We start from the raw sequence: 23,647 nt of genomic DNA on the forward strand, positions 1-23,647 counted from the left end.
GCGGTGATGCTGTATGTATACGCGTGGCCGTTTTGTTCCCCTGTCATTGCTGTGTTGTGTTGCTCGAATAATTCGATATATTCGAACTAAATTTCTTGAAATATTCGAATGAAATTGTGTTGATAATTCGAATTATTAATTTGTAATGGTTCGGAATTAAAATCGGTGAAATTCCGTGTGGAAACCCGAAATTTACCGGGAACCGACGAATTTTGCCGCCTTCGGTGATGAGCCTTGGCGAGCCGACGGTGGACGGTGATGATATAATTCTGAGTCCTAATATTTTAAAATAAATAAATAGTTCGTGAAATTATCTTTGAAACGAGAATTTAATTTTACATTAAAGTCGAGTACGTAATTTAGTTGACGAATTGTGATTGGATTGATTGTTGGGTTGAACTGGTAGTTGGAATTGTGATTGTGAATTTGATTATTATCGGTTTGACGTCGATTGATGTATCGACGGGTAGTCCGGTAAACAGAGGAAACGCTGTCCGATTTTTGAAAAAAACTGAATTACGCAAATACAGAGACGTATCCGATGAATATCGGGAAGTCGAGAGACTATATATACATATGTGTGTTTTTTATACGAAACTTGATTGTATGATGTGATGAAATATTTTTCTAAATCGATAACCCTGATTTCGTAAAATAAAGAGTATAAGTATTTTTCGAAAACGAACACTGAACCGATTTTTGAGAACGTGAACCCCAAGTGATACGTCTATCATTATATAAAGTATGTTACAAGTTGGATTTTTTTTAACGTTCGGGTAGATTGTTAGTGAGGATATGTCAAGCATAATCGAATGTCTAAGTTAGGATATTTCGACCTTGTAGGTTCTAGTCGGAATGCCTGAGAATTGGAATTGGACGAAAGATAGTTGGTGGTGGGTCAGAAAGCTCAGTAAGGTCTCAATCAAAGGACTTAAGTATTGAGGTCGAATCCGGAGTGATATAGTAGTTGGACGTAAAAGCCTAAGCGGCAAAATTGGCCCAGAATTGATCAGTAATAGTTGTAAAGCCTTGCAAGGCAAGTATTTCTGAACTTTTCTTCAAGATATATTACCAATATTTTCGAACTGTTTCATAACATGTCGTTAATTATCAAAATAACTCCTGGTTTATATTGCCAGTGCTTTAAACTATTAAACCTTGAACCCTGATTTTCTTGATCTTGAGCCGTAAGCCTTATTCTTTGTAAACCATCCTTTGTTGATCCTCAAATCACACCAACATGATACTACTCCCCAAAGGTATAACTACCAAACAGCAAACACTGAAACGAAATTGTTTGAAAACACATAAACTTTTATACTGCAACCATTCTTTATAAAATCAAAGAACTATACTTTGAAAAATCATTTCTGACCTAATACCGGATGCTGGTACAAATTGAAAACCATTTCTTATACATACCCTGATATATCCTTGAGATATCCATAAGTTTTCTTACGTTTTTATGCAAATGTTTAACCATCATCGATTATGATCTTGTTTTATTGAATCATATTGTTATCATATTGAACTGCTTTAGGATTGGATAGTTTTTATATATGTGTGTACCAGATTCGTGGTCAGACCATACCAATGGTCAAGTTAGGCCAATGTGTGCCTTGGATCCGGAAATTCGAGCAGTGTTGTGTGCTTGCTCGGGGTTAGTGCGTGACTGATCAGCAGCCTAACCTTGGTTTTTAAAACTTAAAATGAATATCCAATTCTAATGAATAGTTAAAAAGAAACTTGATTCCTTCGAATCATCTCATTTAATCATCGTTTAACCTCAGTTATCGTTATCATGACTTGCTGAGCTAGATAGCTCACCCTTGCAATTCTTTTATATATTTTATAGTTGAAAAGAATATGGATGATAGTGAAGTTCCTCAGTCTAAAGTGCGGGCTAAGGTTCCAGTCGAGTTGGATCGAGCTAGCAGAAGTTTCATGCGGTAAAGAGATAGTCAGATTGTAAGAATGATTTTGTTATCAATTGTAAGTTAAATTAGTTAGGATTTGGTACGATGTAATAATTAAGGTTGTGGCTTGTTTTCATACTTTAACCTGTTGCGATCTGTGGTTTTGTGAAGCAAGGTCATTATAAATAATATTTCTTATACATGTTGATATATTGTGTTTGTGTTGTGGACCCCAAACTTCTGACCCGGGTTTGGAGGGCGCCACAGCTACCCAGCCAACTTTCAGAATTAAATATCGTTACTTTGTAAGTATATCTAATCGTGAAAGATCTATTACTGGAAAATTTATGGGTAGAGCCAAAGAATGTGAATTATACAAGTTACCAATAACATCGATTAAATAAAGTAAAGGCTCCGGTGTATAGAGAAAACCTCACCGTTTAAGAAGTAACCATATAAACGAAGGAAGCCACTATTTCTTTATCCATTTTTATTTATTATATTTTATTTTGATACCTAGTAAAATTAAAATTCTTATTTCGAAGTGAAATGTATAGAAAAAAGAAAAATAGTGGTCGGGAAGGTTATAGTAGCCAAAGTCATTGGAATTTTTAGTTTATACATTGAAAAAAAGCTTTGTTATTAATAGACTAGGAAAGGGAAAAAGAATAACTGAAAGAAAGGAAATCTATTAGTTATTCGTCAAAGTTTCATTTATTCAATGACCAGAATTAGACGGGGAAATATAGCTCGGAGACGTAGAACAAAAATTCGTTTATTTGCATCAAGCTTTCGAGGGGCTCATTCAAGACTTACTAGAACAATTACTCAACAGAAAATAAGAGCTTTTGGTTTCGTCGCATCGGGATAGGGATAAGCAAAAGAGAAATTTTCGCCGTTTGTGGATCACTCGAATAAACGCAGTAATTCGGGAAATAGGGGTATCCTATAGTTATAGTAGATTAATACACGACCTATATAAGAAACAGGTGCTTCTTAATCGTAAAATACTTGCACAAATAGCTATATCGAATAAAAATTGTCTTTATATGATTTCCAATGAGATCATAAAAGAAGTAGATTGGAAAGAATCCACCGGAATAATTTAAACGGAGTTCCCCGGAGAATGAACTCCGGGAGGGTAAAGTCAAAATAAATATTAAATATGATAAAAAATAATAAAACTGAATGAACACACTCAAAAAAAAAATCTTTATTCTTGCCCGATTCTTTTTTTCTTACGACACGACAATTCAATCTATATTTTTCGAACAAAACATCAATCTGCGTTTGAGTTCGGATTTTACTTTTTTTTTAGTCAAGTGAAGAAAGAGTAAACCTATTTATTTCTGGATCGAAGACCCGCAGTTCTGGTGGTCGACTCGGTTCTTTCAAACTGTTTCTCATTATTCAGAAAAGGTAACAAAGATAAAATACGAGCTTGTTTTATAGCAATAGTAATTAATCGTTGTTGTTTCAAGGTCAATCTATTCACCCGTCTAGATAATATTTTTCCTTGTTCGCTAATAAATCGACTAATTAAACTCATGTTTCTATAATCAATTCGATCCCCCGATTGAATCGGGGGCAAACGCCTACGAAAAGATCGCTTGGATTTAAGAAGAGGCCGCTTGGATTTATCCATGGTTTGTTTAGTTTAGTCCTTATCCCGAAAATCCTATTACGGTCGGATCTAAAATGAATTAGAATAAATAGGATTTGGTTTGTTTATATTTAATTATGTTATATGTTATATATAGAATATTTCACTATGTTCTATATAGAATGTCATTTTTACCCTTCCTTGGAAGGGTTACATACATGTGCTCGATTCGATCTATTTCTTTATCTCCCCATGAATCATATGTTTGTAACAAAATGGACAGAATTTTCTCAATTCCAATCGATTAGGCGTGTTGTGACGATTCTTTTCAGTAATATATCTGGAAATACCCGTTGATACCTTATTAACACCGTTTCGAACACAACTGGTACATTCCAAAATAACCGTTATTCGGGCATCTTTCCCCTTGGCCATGAACCTCCTTTGGATTTTTTATTTACTCAACTCTTCTATTTTCGATCCGAAACGAAGAAGAAGGAAGGAAGGATAAATAGAAGTTATTAACTGGGCATCCCCAATACAGGTTGCTAAGAAAGTTGCCAAATCATGACAAATCATTAAATATATTATTTTTTAATTTTCTCTCACATCCATGTCACTCTTGACAACATTTATTAAAATTTTGCTCAAATAGTTAAGCAACTTTAAAGGTTGCCCATGTGGTCCCTCTATATTAATTTAATATTTAGTTCAATATAAAAGTGGGTTGAGTAATATACACTTTAGATGTTTTTATGACTTTTTGCTAATTTAGGAAGTTGCCGAGGGGTTGCCAAGTTTTGGCAATCTTGGTAGGCAAACTTTTGGCAACCTCCCAACTCCAATAGGTAGGTAACCAAGGGTGTCATGCCACATAAGCTTGGCAACCTCCTTGTCAACCCCTATTGGAGATGCTCTTAGAATACAAACTACAAACCAATGAGACCCACATGTTTAATCACTTTCCCCTTCGTTTTAAATTTTACTTTTCCCGTTAGTTGGTTAACTTTTTTAAAAAAATAATTTCACCGTATTTTTATTTATCTCATACTCATCGATTTGCATAGCATATTTGCTATATTTTGACGACAAATCAGTATTTAAACTTACCCAAATCAGTAAACTGAAATCAGTACTAATTCCAGAACCAGTACTTTTAGTGATTCTCGTATACATAATTAGTGATTTATCGTCGAAACATATCAAATATGGTATTTATACTGATTGTTGGATGATGTAAAAAAATATAGTGAAGTTAAATTTTAAAAAGAGTTCACTAATTGACGGGAAAAATTCAATTAAAAATGGAGGGAATTACGTGTAGTTGTGCGTGGAAGGTGTAGTTTGTATTTTAATTTAGTTTGTATTGGAGTATTATTATTATAAGCGAAACATGGTTTCGTTTTGTCGGTTGATTACCGCCTTCCTAAAATGTATTTTAACATCTTCCAAAAATAAATTATGTATCCGATATAACTACAAACTCTATGAATTATTATTCAACCTAATTTCTAATTGCACTCAAGTTATTTCTTACCTTTTTTACAAGAAACCGAACACTTCCAAAATTAATTTTAATAATTCATATTATAATATAACAAAATAATTAATAAATCAAGAAAATATTAGAAAAAATATCAAATCCATGTACACCATTGTTATTCAATATTTCAAGCGACCTATATAAATTGTAGTATAAGGACTTTTTAAGATTTTATCTATCTAAATTTTGAATTCCTCAATAATATAATACATACAAAAAAATACGTAAATATTTTAATTTCGTTAATCTGAATAATATATAATTATGGTATTTTATAATTTATTTTTATAAAATAATAAAATTACAAATATTATAATCAATCCGTGCATCACACGGGTTATAGGTTAGTATATATAAAGTGGGTACAGCGGAGAGAAGTAGTAAATGTAGTAATTTTAAAAATTATAAAAATTTTACTATTTTTGAAAAATTATGAAATATAAACAATCCGTAGAGATATCCCAAAAAAGGTAAACGATAAGCAAATGAGAGGGACGGAGGGACTATTTGTTATCCAATTGAAAAATAGTAATTTTGATTTTAGAAAAAAGAAAACCTATTTTTTTTTATCTCAAGATAGTTTTTTTTTTCATTTTCAGAAAACAACAGATGAATAAAAAAAGTACCCTGTGAACATCTGAATTCTAATCCCCAGATTTCCCTAGCTTTCTCCATTACGACAACGCACGCACGCCCAATTTAAATTTTCAGGTCATCTCTCTCTCTCTCTCTCTCTCTCTCTCTCTCTCTCTCTCAGTCTTCGATCTTTAACTCCTTTTAACTCACCTCATATCATTTAAAATTCACTATTACAAGCCCTAATATATTCATATGCGTATGTGCTTTAATACTTACACGACTTAAACTAGTGTTTGATTAATTCAACTTATAATCTATTCAATTGAGATCATTTCTTGTATTACAATTACAAAGATTAAATTAAAATATTGTATGATCAAATGAAAAATGGAGATGGCAAAAACTCATCAGATCAAATTGGTGAGTTTTTGCCATGGCAAGGTCAACAGCTATTTGATGAAAGTTTCGATCTTTCGCCTGTTTCGTCGCGATACTCGTCGTGTGGTGAGTCGGAATTCGATAGGTATTGTAGTGCCAATTCGGTTATGGGGACCCCTAGTATGTGTAGCTCTGTTGGCCCGTTTCGTGATGCTGAATCGGAGTTTGGGTCGTTTAGGAGTTTGGATGGGTTTAGTTTGGGAGGGAGTTTCGAGAGGAAATTCGATGATAAGAAGGTAAGTGAGTTGAGTAAGAGGATTGAATCTAGTGATGCTAGGATTGGTTTGGAGAGGAGGAACGGTTTAGGAATTGGACGAGGGTTGGTGAGGAATGATGGAGCGGTGAATTTGAATGATGATTCTACGGGTTTTATGGATTTTGGTGTGGAGGGTAGAGTGGGAGAGATTCCTGACTTAAGTAATGCTTTGGATGAGGGGCTTTATGGTGAGGATGGTGGCGGGCGTGTCTTGAAATGGGATTGTGCTACGTCTGGGGTGATGCTAAGTAGTGATAATGATCCCGTGCTGCAGAAAGAAAATGTAGAAGCTGACCAGGAAGCTGTGTCTACAAGTGGGGTTGCTGTTCTTAATGGTGATTCACATTGTTCTACAAGTATTGATCGAGTTGACAGTTGTTTAGTAAATACAGAAACTGATACGGGATTTGACGTGGTAAATGGTGGAAGAAGCTCAGATGAGGGTGAAGCCTCGTCTAGGTATGAATATTCAGAAGGTGAGGATTCGTTGTTTGGGTATGGTACAGGTGACGAGAAGCAGGTTAATTCATATGATAAAAGAATCATAGGTTATCCTCAAGATAAAATTAGGGAAAATGAAAATGCACTGCGTATGAACTCATCTGTGGCATTTGGTTCGGATGACTGGGACGATTATATGCAAGAAACATGTGCCAATCCTATAACATCGATGGCACCGGATGACTTGTGGGTTCAGAAACAAATAACTGCTGGAAGTGATACCAATATTTTACATTCTACTTATGCATCTAGCAATAGGTTACAAAATACAAGTTTGCTAGTGCAACAAGAAGGTGCAATAAACGTTCTTACTAATGGCAATCAAGTACAAGATGCAAATGAATTAAATTCGGATATTGAAAGTTATTCTACAGAGAGTCTTCTGAAATGTGGTAAGGCAGGGGAAAAATATACGTGCACTGATAATTATAAATCTGTAAGTCTTAGCCAACCAGCAGACTTGCCTCAGATGTGTCCTGAGAGAGATTTATATGTGAAGGAACATGATCTGCTAGTAGAAGACCTAGCTTTGAAAGCAGGTTTGAATATTGGCGAAAATAATTGAAAGGCGTACACTTGTGCACTAGTACTAAAGAAGAAAATAGCATTCTTTATTTCTCTGAAAGTGAGAATGATGAGAACACGAAACAGCAGTTGAATTCTCCTTCTGAAGATACATTAAGTCATCTCCATTCCAGTCCAGTGGAAGCTTCTGAAGTTTTATTGAAGGAATCCCTTGAAGACCAGATATCAAATTCATTGCAGGCACAAAACAATCTAAATAGGACCATAAAGGATTTTCCTGCTCCTAATCATCCGGTACCAGTTGAGGTCAGCAAACTGCTATTCTCTTCCCTTAACTGGCTGGAATATCTTACTGTGCTAGTATAAAGGTTTAAATTTACTTTTCTGATACATCAAGTTGAGTAAATAAATGCTTGATATATGAATGGTTCAATTTTTTAAAATATGCATTCTATATATATGCCAAGAAATAGGTAGATTTTTGATACACATATGAGTAGTACTCATTAATCTTTACATATCTTTGCAGATTTAAATGTTTTAGTGGATTATATATCCAATTCATATACTAATATTCTAAGTTTAATGATGCTTCTGGTGTGATTGTAATTAGTTTTGTCATCTCTTGCAGGTCGGAAGTCATAAAACAAATGAATATTATGACGAGCTTGTCCATGAGATGGAAGATATATTACTTGATTCTAATGAATATCATGGGGCTAGATTTGTACAGAGTAATAGGTCATCTCTGTCCCAGATTAGTATGCCACTAAGAGATGGTGGATCTACAGCTTCGACTTCTAGTTCTGAAAATGCTAATGTACTAATGAACCGCCCTCTGAGAATTGATAAGGTGGATGTAGTTGGTGCAAGGCAAAAGAATGGGAACGTTTCACTGAGCGAACGACTAGTTGGAGTGAAGGAATACACTGTTTATAAGTTACAAGTGTGGAGTGGAGAGGATACATGGGAAGTTGAAAGAAGATATCGTGATTTTTGTACTCTATATCGCCGGTTGAAGGCATTATTTTCTGATCAAGGCTGGACTCTTCCTTCTCCTTGGTCCTCAGTAGAACGAGAATCTAGAAAGATTTTTGGAAATGCTTCTCCAGCTGTCATTGCAGAGAGAAGTGTTCTTATTAAAGACTGTTTGCAGTCTCTTATTAATTCTCAATTTTCATCCAGTCATTCAAGTCCACTGGTTTGGTTCTTGTCCCCAACAAAGGATGATCCCTGTTTACTGGCATCTGGTAGTGAAATGCTTCAGTCGACACTCCCTACTGGAGATGGCGTGGGAAGCATATCTGCCTTTGGCACAACTATATCCCTTGTTGTTAAAATCTGGCCCAGCAAATCTAAGAAACAGATTCTAGAAGCACAACATTACACATGTTCGGGATGCCACAAACATTTTGATGATGGAAAAACCCGCATACAGGATTTAGCACAGACTCTTGGATGGGGGAATCCTCGTCTTTGTGAGTACAGCGGTCAGTTATTTTGTGCTTCATGCCATACAAATGAAACTGCTGTCTTGCCAGCCAGAGTTTTGCATTCCTGGGATTTTACTCAATATCCAGTTTCTCAAATGGCTAAGTATTACCTTGATTCTATCCACGACCAGGTAAACTAATGCATGTAGCATGTAATTTATATAATTAATTAGATTTACTTTTTATGGGAAAATTTGGGGAAGGCACAGATAATGGAATGATGTTATTCTAAGTCTCCTTCGATGTCAGTTCCATGTATATGTGTGTGTCTGTCTTTATTATTTAATTATGTTATTTTAATCCAACTTTCTTGGATTAACTTGTTTTAATCTGTTATTTCCCATCAGCCCATGTTATGCGTCAGCGCAGTCAATCCTCTACTTCTCTCAAAAGTTCCTGCACTTCAACTTGTTACGAATGTTAGGAAAAAAATAGGAGCTATGCTTCCATATGTTAGATGCCCTTTCCGCAGAACCATATTCATAGGGCTTGGATCTCGGAGGTACCTTCTTGAAAGCAATGATTTCTTTGCACTTAGAGATTTGATTGATCTTTCAAGAGGTGTTTTTGCAGGTTCGCAACTTTACTTGAAGTTTATTACCTTTTCTTTTTTACTAATTTGCTAGAACTTTATTAATTTTTTTTTGTGTGTGCATGTTGTTTGGAAGAAATTCTATTCTAGTGGTAATATACTCAGGATGTTTGTTCTTATACTAAGAACTAATAAATGTAGGTATAGTTATATGCGGTTCTACCTCCATTTTTCCTTTCTCAAAAATCAAAATTAATCTAAACAAATGTTACATAAGCATTTTGGATCATCTCCAAATTGTCAAGGGGTTCTCTCTAGTCTCTACTAGTATATTGTGTATGAATGTGTGTGCTGGTGGAAAGTTTTAGCATGTTGACTACCTTTTGGGCTTGGGAAAAAATTATTGGATTTGGATACTATATTGAATGTTTCCTTTGACACTTTTACATAATTTAGGGCTTGAAGTTTGTTTGTCACGGTATCCAGCTCACACTTATATGACCTCATATCCTGCCTTGAACACTTTGTTTTGAAGGAAGCATAAACATGCTTTACTGTTTATTTATTACAAGCTTCTTAAACCTAGTCATGGAATATCATTTTACCTCCTCTTTTGATGTACTCTAAATCTTAATATTTTGTTTTCAGCGCTTCCGGTTATGGTAGAAAATGTCTCAGAGAAAATCCTGGAACATATTACAGAGCAATGTCTTGTATGCTGTGATGTGGGTGTACCGTGTAACGCTCGACAAGCCTGTGAGGATCCATCATCTCTCATTTTTCCTTTCCAGGTAAGCATACATAACCTTCCACATTATAATTTCAGGTGGTTCTTGTATCAAGTTTCACTCTGAGAAAAATTCCCTTATCATCATTGTTTTAACTTTTAATATTTCAAAGTATGACCTTGTGGGAAGGATATGAACAAAGCCAATTTGATCTGTTTATTGGTAACTAAAGTAATGTAGAAATCAGTCTCTTTGAATAGTTAATACTCCCTATTGCTTCTTTGTTTGTCAAGTGACCCAAGTCTTATTGAATTCTCGAAGTATTACTAGTATATAAGAAACAGAAGATAACACCTCACTGTTTATTTTGCTAAAGTTCCTAAAACTTAGTTGACTTTAAGCTAGAAGAAAGAACCTAAGAATCCATTACTTGCTTTATATAGATCGAGTACTACCGGTGGTCTAGTACACACTGTAACATGTAAGCTAGTTGCAGGGATGTACATAAAAAGTTGAGTCATCATTATAGAACATCTTCCTTGAATTGAAAAGGTTCACCGTTCATGTACTAAAAGTCTAAAATTGTTAATCCTGTAAATTGCGGTTAAGTTACTGTGGTTTTTGATCGGTAGTCTGTAATGACAGGAAGGGGAGGTTGAAAGGTGCAGATCCTGTAAGGTGGTTTTCCACAAACCATGCTACAAAAAGATAGCAACTTGTCCGTGTGGAGCCCATATAACCAAGAGGCTTGAAAGTAAAGACAGTATGGATACCGGAGGTGATGCATACGGCACGTTGGATATGCTTAATAGGCAGGACGATTCCTGGTCATCAGCTAACTTTCTGTCTGGACTGTTCTCGAAGGCAAAATTGGAGAAGTTATTTGGGCATAAAGATCATGATAATATTATCTCAATGGGTTCATTACCAAGCTCCTCCCTGTGAGTGCCTGCATTTTATACCATACACCTATACTGTAGTTGTCAAACCAGAGTATGTATTTCTATCTGGCTGGCCTGTTGGTATACCAAATTTAAGAGAATGGTGAAGCTCTTCTTTTTGTGTGTATATGTGTTTGCATTGTGAAGGCTAAATTTTTTGGGAAACTTGATACTGTATACTGTTTGTGCCTGTTAGCTTGCAAAAGATAGAGTTCTAGGTTGTATACTTGTATTGTCTTCACATAATTTTTTTTTTATCATTTTTGATGTCAACATTTGAATACTTGGTAAACTTAATGTCATAAGCCAGCTTGTTTTTCTTATACTAGCATATAGCCGTGATTGCACGGGCTGATTATAAATTTGCAATTTGCTTAATATATAAAAAGTAAATTATAAAAGATAAAAATTAGGTATTATTGAAATTAAAAAAGTTAACTTTTTGTATGTATGGTGATACTGATGGATTTAAAATATGAATTATTTTCTAATATTAAAATATGAATTATTAAAATTAAGTTTGGAAGTATTTGGTTTTCTGTGCAATAAATGAGAAAGAAGTTGAGGGAAATTAGATGAATTGTAGTTGAAAGAGTTTGTAATTATATTAGATACCTGATTTAACATATTTAAATAAATTATTTTTGTTTTAACTTTATTTTGGAAGATGAAAACAAATATTTTAAGAAGGTGTTAACCAACCGATCAAAGGAAACCATGTTTCGTTTATAATAATAGATATACTTATTTTATGTAATATGCTTATTTTATGTTGCTAATTGCAAACATTATGTCATAATGGATATATCTGGTAGAGATCTGAATAAAGGAAAAAGAAAAAAGTAAAAAGATTAAAGACGTACTACTACCATTATTTACTTTTGACTAGCTTATTGCCTTTCACAGGTCATCAATACACTTGCACAGTAGCTCCATAATAAAACTTTTTTCGCTTTTGTATTAATCAGAATTCGAATAATCGAATTTTCCTAACCAATTTCCAATAATTTCCACAGGAAGCAAAACACACACACACAAACAACCAATTGCACATATTTTCCCTTGTGTGACTTGTGCACACATGTATTTAGCTATTACTAATACACAAGAACAAGAATTGTATACACCTTAATCCTGTTTCGAGAATTGGTAACTTAACATTTATCGAAGCTATTACCGGGCTTCGTCCTCATTGTCGAGTAGCTTGTGTGTTGCTTTATCCGCATATAATCAAGAACTCCAGCTCTCCGTACAAGAAATTTTCTCGACATTTTTTACAGCACTAGATCGATCCAAATTAGTAGACACAATGGTAAGATGAACCAAACAATCTTGAAAACACAGAGTGTTTGAGCTTCATTATCAAAACAAAAACGCCATAACACGGTATATGCAACAGAGCTATCGACAAGTACCTGCAGATTTCAGTTTCCGACATAATCTTGTATTAGTTTCCGCGAGCACACACACAAATTAGCTGATGAAGACTTCAGATTACATACCATAAAGGAGCATGTGTATTTGATAGGTCAAGAAATGGATACGGCCACCTGTTTAGGGTGCAAATATGCAGCTCTGTAATTAGTACTTTGATGTCGAATTCATGACAAGCTTGCTATAAACAGGAGTTTCTTACCAGGTTGACAGAGTTGAGTGTAAAATCCACTGGAAAACAACGTAAACTGTTGTCCATAGGAAGAAATACGCAATTCTGAACCAAGGAAACCGCTGAAATAAATTTGGACAACGTATATCAGAAACATCGATGATTCAAGTTGCAAACTGTAATCAGTAACGGATTATATCAATCTCAGAGTTGCACTGAAACTTACCAGGCTGTTCAATGCGGCCTCACCAAGCAGAAAAACGACGTTGATTGAGTGCATACTTATTAGCAACTGCAGAAGTGTGATTATATTTTTAAAAACCTCAAAGCTTAATATGAAGATATTGAATTATTAGCAGCTCATATGAAGAAAGGAAACTTACAAAGTTGAGATCGTAATCTTTGCGTGTTAGAAATGGTACAATTATCAACCAGAATACACAGTCTGTTAGCACCACTGCACCTGCATTCATCTGTTTGCAAGACAGAGGTAATCGCGGTAAACTAATTATTTAAACTCAACAGAAAATCTTGCATTAGTATTTCAAGTTATGGCAAGTTACCTGGAAAATAACTTGGAAAAGGTAGCCCCAGAAACCTGCAAGTTCGCGATCTTGTCCATGGCACACAAATTCTTTGGTTGAAGTGGCTACTTCACTATATTTCGGTGTCTCAGAAGTATGCAAAGTGCCTTGCTCAGCATCTCCTTCCAGCTCCAGGTTAGCAATTCTGTCACCGCCCACTTTTTTGTAGTGCTTGTAACATCCATTAATGGAGATTAAGGATCCTAGCTACAGTTTGATCTTAAAAACATAAATACAAATTGCAACCTAATATCATGATTATAACAAAAGCATAGAAGATTGTAGAACATACCCCAAAATAGATGGTAATCAAAGTAAAAGTCCACCTGTTTAGCACCCAGTGTCATTAGCAAGAAAACTCGTTGTACTTAATGCTGAAACAAGTGTTATAATTCTAACATAGGAAATAAGAATGTCCTGATAAATCTTTCTAGTAGCTTTAACAGTTTACTATTTAAAGAAATAGCTGATGGAACATGCAACAGTTTGGATAGCGAAGGAGATAAGAAATTGACAACTTACTGAGTGTAGTAGCAAAATATTTTGCCACCATCAGCTGCACCGTTTAAACTCAGCATTATTATAAGCACAAAAAAAGCATCTAGCCGATATACAAGCAACCACACTGGATGTATTCCTCTGAGGCATGGCTTCCAGAGTTCATCCTCGTACAACAATCCACCACATGTTTTCTTTTCTTGTGTTTCTCTGCTTTTACTTCTTGAATTCTGAGGCCCTTCGTACCTTGTAATTAGAAACACTGTTAAGGCAATAGATGCCATAATCCAAATGGCACAAATTAAGGCCCTCCAGTTCAACCAGTAGCTTGCGGTGGTTGTGTCAGCGGTTACAACTGGATGCCAAGAAGCTTTTGAGGTTCCTGTCAACACATTCATGTTGTTAATAGACTCTGATTCTCTGTGCAGGGCTTCTGATAAATTAATAAAAATATTCCGCTAGGATATGAGTAGTTTCGTCTCTGGCTTGTATCGTTAAGTACTCAAAACGATGATGGAGATTACTTAATGGTAAAGCATCTGTAGTTGATCTTGAATACTGAAAAACAACAAAAATCCTCAAACATTCTGACTCTCATCAATGACCAAAACTTGCCTAACTTGCAGAATTTAGTGTATTTTATTGCATTAGATGCAAAGGAGGACACTAATAAGTCGTTAACTGAAAGAAAAGGTAAGGCTAGGAGAGAGAGATAGTAACAGGGGAAAGCAAGCCCCTGCAGTTGGTGTGTAGTGGTGGTGTAAGAAGAATATATGCTTTGCTTAATGAGATATTTGAATATTAGAAAAAGGAGAGGGAGAGGGAGATTATAAAAGTGTGTTCTGCTTTGGACATAAGCTGCTTTAATCTTCTCCAGTCCTGTCTGTCCCCATTCTAAATCTTATAACTATGTACCTCTGTAGCAGAGTCCCATACTCTCGTAGATTCCCATGCAAATACTAGTCCATGTACTCTACTACTTTATATTATGTCATACATGTGTGCGTATGCAATGAAAAACTAGTACTATTACTTATCTCAAATGTGATTTGTGTTTAACACCCCTCTCTCTCTCTCTGCCTCCCAATCTCTCTCTCTCCCTCCCTTTTAACAAGTTTTCATATTAATAGCAAGTCCTAAAAAATTAAAGATTATGGGTCTGTTTGGCCAGAGCTTATAAGTCACTTATTGACTTATAAGCCCGTAAGTACTTATCGAGGACTGTTTGTGTACCTAACTTATAAGTCAGATTTTCAACTTATAAGCTGATAAGTTGAATGTTAGTAATGACGTACTTTTTCTCAACTTAATTTGATTTTTTTGCGTTTTTATTAACTTTAATTTTAAAAATTATATTTTTAAATGTTAATCTAATCTAAAATTCAGGAAATAATATGATTATATTTAAAAATTATTTATTTTGATTTATTAAATTAAAAAAAATTCTGACTTATAAGTGAAATTATCCAAACACTTATATAACTTATAAGTATTTATTTACTTATCACTTATAAATTACTTATTCATTTTAAGTCATAAGTTTCTTATTTTAAGATTTCCCAAACGGGCACATAGAAATTTTAAAATAAATAATTTATTATTTAAAATGAAATAGTAATAAGTGATAAGTAAATAAATACTTATAAGTTATATAAGTGTTTGAATACATTTCTTTAAGTCAGATTTTTTTTTACTTAAATGAACTAAAATAAATAACTTTTAAATATAATTATCTTAATTCCATAATTTATTATTAGACTAATATTTACAAATATAAATTTTAAAACTAAAACAAATAATAAAGCGAAAAATCATAATAAGTTGAGAAAAAGTACGTTGTTGCTAATATTCAATTTATCAGCTTATAAGTTGTAAATTTGACTTATAAATTGGGTCGACAAACAGTCATCGATCTAAATAGTTAACTTATAAGTGGGAGGCAAACATGCCCTGCATGAGTTAAGTACCAACTTCTATGACCCTGCTGCATGAAGCTTTTGTTTCCCCTTGAATTTTCTTCTTCTGCATTACTTTTCTACAGAACAAATCAGCATTAGTTTATTAATGAGTGCTCTCTGTTCCCAAGTACTAAACTTTTTAGAGAAGGAGACATCAAGGATCCACCTCTTATTTTAATGCAGATGCGTTTTTCAAAATCTCCAATGCCTTTGAGTCTTGAGATGCTTTTCGAATAATGAAGATAAAGCTAGCTTATCAGCTTATGTTTGCAATGCTACATTGCCCAAGTTGTCGGTAGGATGGTCTTTTGAATCAGATTGAACTCAATGCTTAAAATTAGAAAGACTGAGTGAGTATAGAAGGATTTTCAGTGTCACTTTAATAGCGTAAAATAGATATCTGTTTAAAATTTTAGCATAATACAGTATAGTTGTGAACCCATTAGCCATAGTAGTTGTGTAAGCTCCAGCAGAATTTTTACTTTCTTTCTTGATGTGAATCAGCTTGTCACAAGCGCGCCATGGGAACCTAAGGAAATGAGGATGATCCATTTTTTGCATTGTAGACCTTGTAATCAAAGATCATAAGAGATGTGGTACAGAAAAATCATTTGCATATACGCTGTCAATCCAATTCACTGCGACAACATGTGTCCAGGTCTTTGCATTCTTCAAGGACTTCACTCCCAAAGTAATGGCTTCAGCGTCGTTCCTTGCCAATTTTTTTCTTTAACATCCTCATATCATCGCCTCGCCATCCCCTTTGTAAAAGGCTTGATGGATATGTTTTTTGGGTTAAATGTTTTTCACTTCTAGAAAAAAGCTTTCCAAGCACACTTCTGAAACATAAGTGGTTTTTATTAGACTTTTCTACGAAATCTGGATATTCTTTTACAGGTAGATGAGATGGAACTCAGCCCTAACACCAATCTCTGGGAATTCACAGCAACATCAAAGCATTGACGCGTGAAGCATCATTTAAGCAATTTATAGCCACTACTTCCTTGCAAAGTCTGCTGACATATATCAAGTTCCGATCTCAATATTAAGAAGAATAATTTCATTCTCATCCTTGGAAAATGTTGATGTTTCTATAACCAACTGAAATGACCAAAGCTTTGCAGAAAATTGTGCTACAGCACAAAATATCATGGAAATCGCCTATCAATTGGTTATTATTTCCAAGAGTTGATAATACTCTCTATAAATTTCAGTTACTATTTTACTTGCATATAAATCTGCAGAGAACATTTTATGGCACTCCTCATCAACAAGAAGCAAATTGTCAATTTCTTTTGAAAAAACCATATTTGTTATACCGGTCTAAACCATTTCACAAGAGCATAGCAGCACTCCTTTAAATTGTTTATTCTTTCTAAAGCATGTTCTGAAAATGCCATATTGTAACAGCCCGCACTTCCGGACCATTAATTCTAAACCAAAACTAAAATAAAATACAATGTACTAATACGAAAATCTATTACAAAGATCACTATTACAAACGCGCAGCTAAAAGTGGAGTCCAAAAGTCAATCTACTCCAAATCTAAGTCATCGAACTCCAATGCTATCCAACTCGAACTCTTAGGCGAAACCTGAAATTGAAGTAATGAGCTATACAGCCCAGCAAGAAACCAATCAATCCAACTAGTTGACCAAGTAACATGAACACATATAACAAAATATGATATGATATACGACATACGAAACAAATACTTTCGATACACTTTCTTATTTTTATTCTTATTTGATACACACAATACACATACCACATAAAAGACAATAATTCAAAATCCATGATCCATGCCACAACTACTACAACCTGGTGATAAAGGTCCTAAATTTTCTGAAAACTGTCACTACAATCCGGTGACTGCGGTCCTAAGTTCTTATTCGATATTTTCACAAACCATGTCACAAATCAAAGATTCGAAATTATCGTCTTGACACCACACATAGACACATATACAACATCATTTATAACTCAAAATATGTCATCACTTAGCCCAAGTTTTGATAATCAAAGATACAGACGTAACACATAATTTTGAAAACACTAGCAAGATTGATCGAAATCTTACCTCAAAACCTGATCAGATCTGAATATAACCTTTTTTACCCTCTAAATGACATTATCTTGAAAAACACGAAACACGAAAGTTGTAAAGAACGAAAAGACCTTTCCGAAAAGTACAGAATCACTAAATTCTGACTTACGATGAATTTTCCATGAATTTTACAAGACTGCTGATTTTTGCTGAGAAAAACCCTACGAATTTTAATACAAAAAGCGAGGAAGACGAATATGATGTATTTATAGTGATACAAAACCCTATATCTTAATCTATAATTTATCCATATTAGAATCTGATTCAAATTTTAGGCCAATTAGTCTAATTCAATTTTAAATCCTAATTTTTATCTATTTTTAATCCTTTTTATTCTATTATTCTTTTATTAATCGAATTTTAAAAAATTACGGGATAATACACATATACATTTGTAGTAATCAAGATAGTAGCACTAAGTACGATAATAAATATATATGACATTGTAATCATGATATTTAAAACCCAAAATATCGCTATTTTTCCTGAACCCGGAATACTCTTTAAAACCTTGAAATGTAGTTAAATGTTGTATTTCACCAACAAAAGTCCTCACTTTCAACCTATATATGATGTCTATGTCATTGCCTATGCCCTCAGGCCTCAAACAACGTGGCACTAGCTCCATACACCGAAGGCCTAGTAACCAACACAAAAATAAACTCAGCACTTAGGCTAGTCATAAAATGGATCCTAGCATATCGTGTTTTACAGTCTTTTTTGCACTTTTCAAAGCATTCAAGTCTTTAGCAGGCACCAGAAAGCGAAATCTAGATTTCAGACACAACACATGTTATGTAAGCAAAATTAACTGCATGAAGCTAAACAAATATGTGAAAAGTCATCTATCTACCTAATAAGATGTGGAGCAGACTACATGTTTGCACATTACACTAGACAATTATGACATATCACTCTTTTTTCGAAAGTTTTCTTAAAAAATCTAAAGAAAGTGAATAAATCATTATTTTTTTTACTTTTTCTCTAAAATTATATTTGGGAATACAATGTTATGCACTAAAAAATTTCTTGTCACGGTAAAGTTTTTATTGAAATAAAAGAGGGAGAGTAATCTTAAAAAACTGTCCATAAATATTGGATAAGAAAATGGTAAAAAAAATGTGAAGAAAAATAAATTTCTAAAGAAAATTATTAAAAACTCACAAAATTACTTCCAAATTATATAAATGATATTCATATTAAAACTACGAATCAATATCCTTTACAACTATATGTTCATCGGATAATTTGGAGGAGAATATTGCAAACGTTGAAGTTTTCTCGTATGCAATTTGGAAAAGAATTTTACAAGAGTTGCTAAAATACGAATTTTTGCCTTTTGGTGTGTTTTTATTTTGTGTTCTTGGTGGTTGCATCATCAATGGGTTTGTAAAATACACCGATGAGAATTATATACTTTAATTTAGAAAAATAAACAATACATGGTTACACTTCTCTTTCCTTTTTAATACTCCATGTGTTATTATAATTGTTCTTTCTAACGTGTAAAGTAGCAATAAAATGGTATGGTCCGACCTTGGTTGTGCTTGTAGTGCTGCACATATGTGGGGTAACGGGTTGGAGGCGATTTTATGATCCGATCAATCAAATTGATTTGATATTTCTTAACTCAATTTGTAAAATAAGTTCGTAATCCAATCCTATCAATTGTACATCGGTTTGGGTCGGGTTGAGTCGGTTTAAATGGGTTAAATGATTCTTAAAAAAATTTAATACTGTATATCATCCCTTATTTTGAAAATTTAAATAAAAAATATGTATAACTTACAATTATAGTATTAATATTTAAATTTGATTAACATTATAATTTTAGTAACGTATATCATATCGTCATATGCACACTAAACGAAAGTAATCATACATTCGTAAACAAAAATGAATAAGCAAACATAAATTGAACAATTAAAATTCTATCACATTACTTAGGAATATTTATAAGATATTGGAGATTGTTATGCCCAAAAACTGGTAAAAACTATATTCATATTAAAGATAAAAAAACAGTCAAAATTAAGATATAAATGCCCGAAAACAAGGAGAAGACAAAGAAGGTTTCCTTCTCTGTAAAGGGCAAGGCGCACCCTATTGATAAGGGAGGCGCGTCTAATGAATATGAAACTGAAGATAAGTAGAAGCCGAAGGCGCGCCCTCAGCATTGTGGGGAGGCGCGCCCAATTACTAAGGAAAGGGTGAGGAATTCCCTGATTGAATCCTTTCCAATGGTCAGCCTTAGGGCGCGCCCTGAATGAGTAGAAAAACCTTGGGAAGATTTCAACATGATTACTTGACCGGGTTCTTTGGAAGATTCAAGGAAGATGGAGATTATTATTACTAACCTATTTGATGCAGTTACTCTATTGCAAAACTCCTTCCTGTAGCATATCTACAGGAAAGGCGGTGTTCGTGGTCAGAGACCTCCAGGGGTATGCCTGGACGTAAGGCCTCCTCCTGTAGTCAATGAGTGTCCTCATTGGGGATGTAAGGTAAATTCTGGTGTGTGCTTTGGGAGCTCTGTCTCTGTAGTCAACGGGTGTCCTCATTGAGAGACTTCGGAGTATCCTGCATTTTGCACTCAAAAGCTTGGGATCACTTGTCTTGTAATCTGGTAGGGGCTCCTTATCGGGGGACAAGGATGCATCCAACATTTGGGGTGAACCACAGCTATACCTGTGTCCACGGTGTAGAGAAACAACTGGTAGCTGAGGGTTATCCTTGGCCAGTGAGATGACCTATTCGTGAAGTCTTGAAGCCGCGGACGAGCCTTGGGCCTTTGTGGTTGGGCCTCATCGGCGGACATTCCTAAAGCTAGTAGAAGACGGTTTCCAATAGGTTTCCTATTGGGCCTCGGAACAAGAAATCTAAGCCTGTTAGGTTTCTTGTTCCCCAATAACTACGTGGGCTTGATTCCCTATAAATAGAGATACGTAGGCAAATTGTGAGGGGTCAGAAGTGAGAGCGCAAAGGAGCCCTTACTAACCCTAAGCAATCTCAGCCACCAGTAATCATCACCACCACACACTGGTCATACTTCCCGTTGAACACTGTTCATCGGATCCACCGGTTACTGTTCACGTTTCTGATAAAGAACCACCGTCATAGATCTTGTTTCCGGCTACGAACCTCAGACTTTATTGTTACCAGATTCCTCCGTCAACAAATTGGCGCTAGAAGGAGGGGCTAATCAAGATCTACATCTAGGAGGAAAGATGTCTCAACCCCATGATGGAAGTTTTTATGATGGAAGCTCTGAAGAAGAATCTGATCATGGCTATGACAGCCATGAACCTTACGTTCCACCCATGACTGATCGCCCCACTCCAGATGTTGGGGGACAACCACCTATGCTTATCAGCAACGCTGACTTGTTGGAACAACTGTATCGTATGGGAGATGCTCTGAACGGTTTCGACTCAGGACTGAGCACCGTGGAGCGACTCTAGACCAGAAGAGGCCTTCGCCACAACCGTACTACTCAAGCACCTGGGAAAGCACCCATTACTGATAGAGATGTCTCGGCCGGCCACGGTCAAACTGAAGGAGGACGCGTGCCGATAACCGCGCGACGTCTGAACTATTCCAACAATGCATCTCCAATCGTTGATCTTGTGGAAGAAGATGCTGATGGTCGAAAAATACTGCGAATGGATAACCGGGGGGTTGCCCATCCGCACCGGTCCGGGCGTAGTCTTGAGGAGCGCCGACAGGCGGAGTCCGTGCCAGAGAATGAGCAACGAGGCTTTGTGGCTTTAAAGGAACGCTTGGGGATCCGCTTAGGAGACGATGATCTAATGATGTTGTTACTTGAATGGAAAAAAGAAGCTGATCGTGGAGATGTGACGCCCCATGGTACAACGCGTGTGCCCCTGAATTCCCATGGGAATCAGGAGCGGCACCGCGATCATGGGAGAGCTCCTCCCCACAGATCACTGGACCGGTATGGTCGAGGGTATGGAAGCGACCGTTGGAGGAGACCCCAATGGAGGGGAAGAGGCGGAGGTCGAGGTAGGTACTTAGATGGATATCGCCATGACAACCATCGTGGCCGCATTGATACCCGCTGGTATAATCGAGCAGACATCGATAACTATGCTCAGTATGATGATCATAGGGATGTGGAAAATTATGATCGCGAGATGGCTCGAGGTCGCGGCCGAGGTCAAGGAGAAAACCTGGGGGGAGATCAAGGTCGGAACCCCGAAGTGATCGTGATACCAGAAGATGCCCAGAATACCAACCAACAACAAGCTCCTCCAGGTGGGAACCAGGAAGAAGTACCTTCACCTTAGCCCCAAGGTCCGCAACCTCACATGCAAACTATCCCAGGTGTGGGAACTTTCAATGTAGACGATCTGAAAAGGCTGCTTAACCACTTGGAAGGCATAGTAACGACCACGACTGAAATCCCTTCTCCATTCTCGGTGGCAGTAAGAGAGGCACAGTTGCCGGCCGGATATCGTAACACTACTAGCGATCTCCGTTTCCACGGAAGCTCTGACCCTGTGAAATTCCTGGGTCGATTCAATATAGAGATGGACGTGTATCAAGTCCCATACTTGGCTCGATGTCGGCTATTAGCTGCAACTTTTAGAGAAAGCGCACAACAATGGTTTCAGAAGCTCGGGCCGGGGGTAATCGCCTCCTGGGACCAAATGAAGACCCTGTTCTTGACCAAATTCCAATCTGTCATAAGGTATGCTCCCTCTGTTACAACTCTCGCCAATGTTAGGAAAAGGGAGAATGAAAGCTTGACGTCGTATTTTAAAAGGTTCAACGCTGAATCTACCAGCGTAAGAGGGGCCTCGGACGAAGCTTTGAAAAGCTTTTTGATAGCAGGACTAAGGGTCGGTTCGGAATTCTGGAAGCACTTACAGGGGAAAGACTCGGCCACTCTGGCGGATGTCTTTGCTTTGGCAAAATCATTTAAAGCTGGCAGAGGTACAACCAACGACGCAAGCAAGTCAGAGAAACAGAGCAAGAAAGAGAGACAGATCTCCAAGACCAAGGTATAGAAGGAGTAGTCGAAGCCCAAATTGGATGAATGCCACAACCACAAGGAGGGAATGGAGCCCTCCCTCAAGCTATGACTATAGGGCAAGCAGGTATACGCCTTTGGCCGCGTCTATTGAGCATATCATTGAGGTAAACAAGAATAAAGGGCTGTTTAGAAAACCTGAAGCTCTATCATCTTGGCAAAGTAAAGACAAGAAGAAGTATTGTGAATACCATGAATCATCCGGACACAACACACACGAGTATCGGAAACTAAAGGACGAGATCGAAACACTTATCAAGGAAGGATATCTTGGCGAATGGGTGGTTAAGGAAGTAAGGAGGCACAAGGATAACACCGACAGAGTACAGGAAGAAGGAGGGCGATCCCCACGGGGATCGAACAATGAAACTCTGGAAGAAAATAAGTTTGTCAGGGACGACAGCATCCAGACAATCTACGGAGGAAATCCCGGGATGGAATGCAGCAACAGAGTCTTGGCGAGATATGCAAGGGAAGCCCGATTCAGACCTCTCACAGATATTCATAGGGTGGAAACTCGACCACCCAAAGTATTCAAGGGCAAATCCATGGACATCACCTTCAGAGAAGCAGATGCCCGGTGGGTACATCACCCCCACAATGACGCATTGGTCATTTCCATCCAGATCGGGACCAAAAATATCCACAGGGCCTTCGTGCAATGGAAGCTCGGCAAACATCCTCTACTACAACACCTTTAAAATGATGGGGCTACCTGATCGGGATATGTCGGGAGAAGATTCGTGGGTCTACGGTTTCTCTGGCGTAGGAGTTAGAGTTATGGGA

At 36.3% G+C, this 23,647-nt stretch overlaps 3 protein-coding genes across 3 annotated transcripts; 2 read left to right on the plus strand and 1 right to left on the minus strand.

The window, feature by feature from the left end:
- The first annotated feature begins 6,021 nt into the window (after positions 1–6,021).
- On the plus strand, positions 6,022–11,378 carry LOC141718272 (uncharacterized). Its single transcript, XM_074520656.1, has 6 exons — positions 6,022–7,272; positions 7,398–7,667; positions 7,993–8,985; positions 9,202–9,427; positions 10,035–10,177; positions 10,760–11,378. The coding sequence occupies exons 1-6, from the start codon at positions 6,022–6,024 to the stop codon at positions 11,057–11,059; spliced, it is 3,183 nt and encodes a 1,060-aa protein (XP_074376757.1). The 3' UTR covers positions 11,060–11,378.
- Positions 11,379–11,990: 612 nt separating this feature from the next.
- On the minus strand, positions 11,991–14,569 carry LOC141717661 (uncharacterized). The gene is made up of 8 exons (XM_074519834.1): positions 13,768–14,569; positions 13,538–13,571; positions 13,225–13,452; positions 13,045–13,134; positions 12,888–12,953; positions 12,692–12,783; positions 12,558–12,605; positions 11,991–12,470 (listed from the first exon to the last, which is right to left on the minus strand). Exons 1-8 carry the CDS (start codon positions 14,139–14,141, stop codon positions 12,353–12,355), a joined length of 1,050 nt encoding a protein of 349 aa, XP_074375935.1. The 5' UTR covers positions 14,142–14,569; the 3' UTR covers positions 11,991–12,352.
- A 7,567-nt stretch (positions 14,570–22,136) lies between these two features.
- LOC141718273 (uncharacterized) lies at positions 22,137–22,838 on the plus strand. Its single transcript, XM_074520658.1, has one exon. The coding sequence runs from the start codon at positions 22,137–22,139 to the stop codon at positions 22,836–22,838; it is 702 nt and encodes a 233-aa protein (XP_074376759.1).
- Positions 22,839–23,647: the final 809 nt, after the last annotated feature.

The sequence above is a fragment of the Apium graveolens genome, chromosome 4 (assembly GCF_009905375.1).
Source record: "Apium graveolens cultivar Ventura chromosome 4, ASM990537v1, whole genome shotgun sequence".
In the NCBI taxonomy this organism is placed as follows: Eukaryota; Viridiplantae; Streptophyta; class Magnoliopsida; order Apiales; family Apiaceae; genus Apium; species Apium graveolens.

Bases quoted from the DNA above. Each gene is read 5' to 3' on its own strand.
- LOC141718272 (XM_074520656.1), top strand. From the start codon at position 6,022: ATGAAAAATGGAGATGGCAAAAACTCATCAGATCAAATTGGTGAGTTT. The intron at 7,273-7,397 runs GTAAGTCTTAGC...TGGCGAAAATAA, and splicing joins GCACTGATAATTATAAATCT to TTGAAAGGCGTACACTTGTG. The intron at 8,986-9,201 runs GTAAACTAATGC...ATTTCCCATCAG, and splicing joins TTGATTCTATCCACGACCAG to CCCATGTTATGCGTCAGCGC.
- LOC141717661 (XM_074519834.1), bottom strand. From the start codon at position 14,141: ATGAATGTGTTGACAGGAACCTCAAAAGCTTCTTGGCATCCAGTTGTA. The intron at 13,453-13,537 runs GTATGTTCTACA...ATCAAACTGTAG, and splicing joins TGATTACCATCTATTTTGGG to CTAGGATCCTTAATCTCCAT. The intron at 12,954-13,044 runs GTAAGTTTCCTT...ACACTTCTGCAG, and splicing joins AAGATTACGATCTCAACTTT to TTGCTAATAAGTATGCACTC.
- LOC141718273 (XM_074520658.1), top strand. From the start codon at position 22,137: ATGCAAACTATCCCAGGTGTGGGAACTTTCAATGTAGACGATCTGAAA.